The 2,423-nt window shown below is 32.1% G+C and overlaps 1 protein-coding gene across 1 annotated transcript; it reads left to right on the top strand.

The window, feature by feature from the left end:
- Nucleotides 1-452: 452 nt before the first annotated feature.
- On the top strand, nt 453-1,073 carry LOC101505657 (protein MAINTENANCE OF MERISTEMS-like). Its single transcript, XM_012711860.1, has 2 exons — nt 453-674; nt 855-1,073. The coding sequence occupies exons 1-2, from the start codon at nt 453-455 to the stop codon at nt 1,071-1,073; spliced, it is 441 nt and encodes a 146-aa protein (XP_012567314.1).
- Nucleotides 1,074-2,423: the final 1,350 nt, after the last annotated feature.

Genomic DNA, 2,423 nt, shown 5'->3' with positions numbered 1-2,423 from the left:
ATTAATTTATTTCAGGATAGCGGAGAGTTAAGGGTTTTTAGCAACGGTAAAAAAATTAAAATAAGATGTTATTGTAAATGAAAAGGTTGAGGAACTTGTTAAAAGCTCCAGGTTATATACGTTGCTAAAATGCAGCTACGAGATGATCAACAACGGTATCATTTCTGCCTTTGGCGAGAGGTGGCATCACGACACCAATAGCTTTCATCTTCCAATTGGGTAGATGACCATTACTATTGACGATGTCTCCTCGCTGCTGCATATACCCATCACCAATGCATTCTTCATCGTTAATATATTTAACAAGGATGACGTTGCAGAATTATTGGTTGAGCTTCTTAGGGTTAGTCAAGTTGCTGCATACTGAGTTTAACTTGACGCGGAAAACCACTATTCGATATAGTTGGTTGCTTGACGTATACCATCAGTGATGTGCGGATCAGCATTGGCAGATGGCTGCGAGGGCATTTCTTTTATTTTTGGTTGGTTGCACCTTGTTCAGCAACAAGAGTGTCTTCGCAGTGAGTGTTGCCTACCTTGAATGCTTCAGAGACCTCAACTCATGTCAGGGATATGCATGGGGTGCTGCTGCGCTTGCTTACCTATACGACAATCTTCGAGAAACAAGCATGCATCATACTAGAATGGTATCAGGGTATCTGGCACTATTACAGGTATTTGCGGCTTGCTTTCCCGATATAGTTTTTTCTTGATTTCTTGGGCTGCTTTACTTATTTATGGTCTGATTTTTTTCTTGATTTCCTGGATTGATTTGGAGATTTTCTAACTTGGTTTGTTTGTTGTTTTTCTGGGTTGCTTTACTGATTTATGGATATCTTATTATATATGTGCAGGCGTGGGTGTATGAGCATTTTCCAGCATTATGTGCAAATTGTTGTAGACTCTCTCAGACTTATGTTGAGCACTATCCTAAAGCACTTAGATGGAAGCCAAAATGGGATGAGGGTTTGGTTCTTCCATTTTGGAAAGCATTCGACGAGATTGATGTTGATGACATATGTTGGACACCCTACATAGAGCATAGACTGAAGCGACCATTTGAGACTGTTTGATTATTCATAGGGTGGATACGTTGGGGTCCCAAGATGTACGCTCACTTACCAGATATGGTATTCCGTCAATATCGACATGTCCAAACCATCCCTGGTTCACAATTGGAGATAGTAGGTGAGACGTGTAACGTCCTAATTTCAAGGTTTAGAATTAATTACATAATTATCTTTGGGATTATGCTAATTCAACCAAATTAAATAATAAGATAATACGATAATCTTAGCTTTGTTTCTATTTATTTATTTATCTATCTACTTATTGTTTGTTTTATTTAACAAATGATTGAACTATACAATTTTTATGTTTAATTGTTAGATAAAACAAATATAATTTAAGTTAGGAATGGCTGGTGAGGTTGCTTGGAATATAACAACCAATTCCAATTAAGTGGTAGAAAATATAGGCTAAATTGCTGCACCGCTTGGATTATAACAATCAATCCCAATTAAGTGGTAGAAAATATAGGCTAAATTGCTGCACCACTTGGATTATAACAATCAATCCCAATTAAGTGCTAGAAAGTATAGGTTACGTTGTTGTAACGTATTAGGTTTGTAACTTAGGATATCATGTAAGTAATTAACTATAAGTAGCCACTAAGAAAAATAAAAATAATACATAATTAAATTCCCAAAAGATAGAATTATATCAAATTGGAGAGTAGCTAAAATATTTTGCGGATGCGATAACGGTTAATAGTGAGTGACAAAGAAGGAATTTTTATCGGATAACGCTTCAAGAGGTGAGTAATCACACCCTTTAAACTTTCATGGTACATTTATTTTGGAAATTTAGAATGGAAAAAGAGTTAAGTATTTTGATTGGTATTTTCTTCTAAAAATATATTTTTGTCGAGAACCTAACTCTATTAAAATTGAGATTTTATGAATTGTAATAATAGATTATAAATTGATTTATTTATTATTGTTGTTAAATTATCATTTTGATGATTGTTTGAATATATATTCTTTAAAAAGATTATTTTATTATACTTTCTTGAAAGATTGTTGTTATTATATATTCAAATCAAATATTATATTATAAATATGATTTTACGAATATAATTTTTAAAATATGAATTATTTGGATTGTATGTGTTTGAGAGATATATATAACTTAACAAGACTGCGTTATTATATTTTCTTGAATGATCATTGTTACCATATATTCAAATGAAATAGTAGATCATAAATATGATTTTTCAAATATAGTTGTTGAAATATGAATTATTTGGATTGCATGTGTTTGAGAGATATATATTCTTTAAAAAGATTGTGTTATTATATTTTCTTGAATGATCATTGTTACCATATATTCAAATGAAATAGTAGATTATAAATATGATTTTT

This window comes from Cicer arietinum, chromosome 5 (genome assembly GCF_000331145.2).
Source record: "Cicer arietinum cultivar CDC Frontier isolate Library 1 chromosome 5, Cicar.CDCFrontier_v2.0, whole genome shotgun sequence".
Lineage (NCBI taxonomy): Eukaryota > Viridiplantae > Streptophyta > Magnoliopsida > Fabales > Fabaceae > Cicer > Cicer arietinum.
This window is presented reverse-complemented; position numbering and strand designations above follow the sequence as displayed.

Coding starts and splice junctions, on each gene's coding strand:
- LOC101505657 (XM_012711860.1), top strand. CDS start 453: ATGGCTGCGAGGGCATTTCTTTTATTTTTGGTTGGTTGCACCTTGTTC. Junction 675..854: donor GGTATCTGGCACTATTACAG/GTATTTGCGGCT, acceptor ATATATGTGCAG/GCGTGGGTGTATGAGCATTT.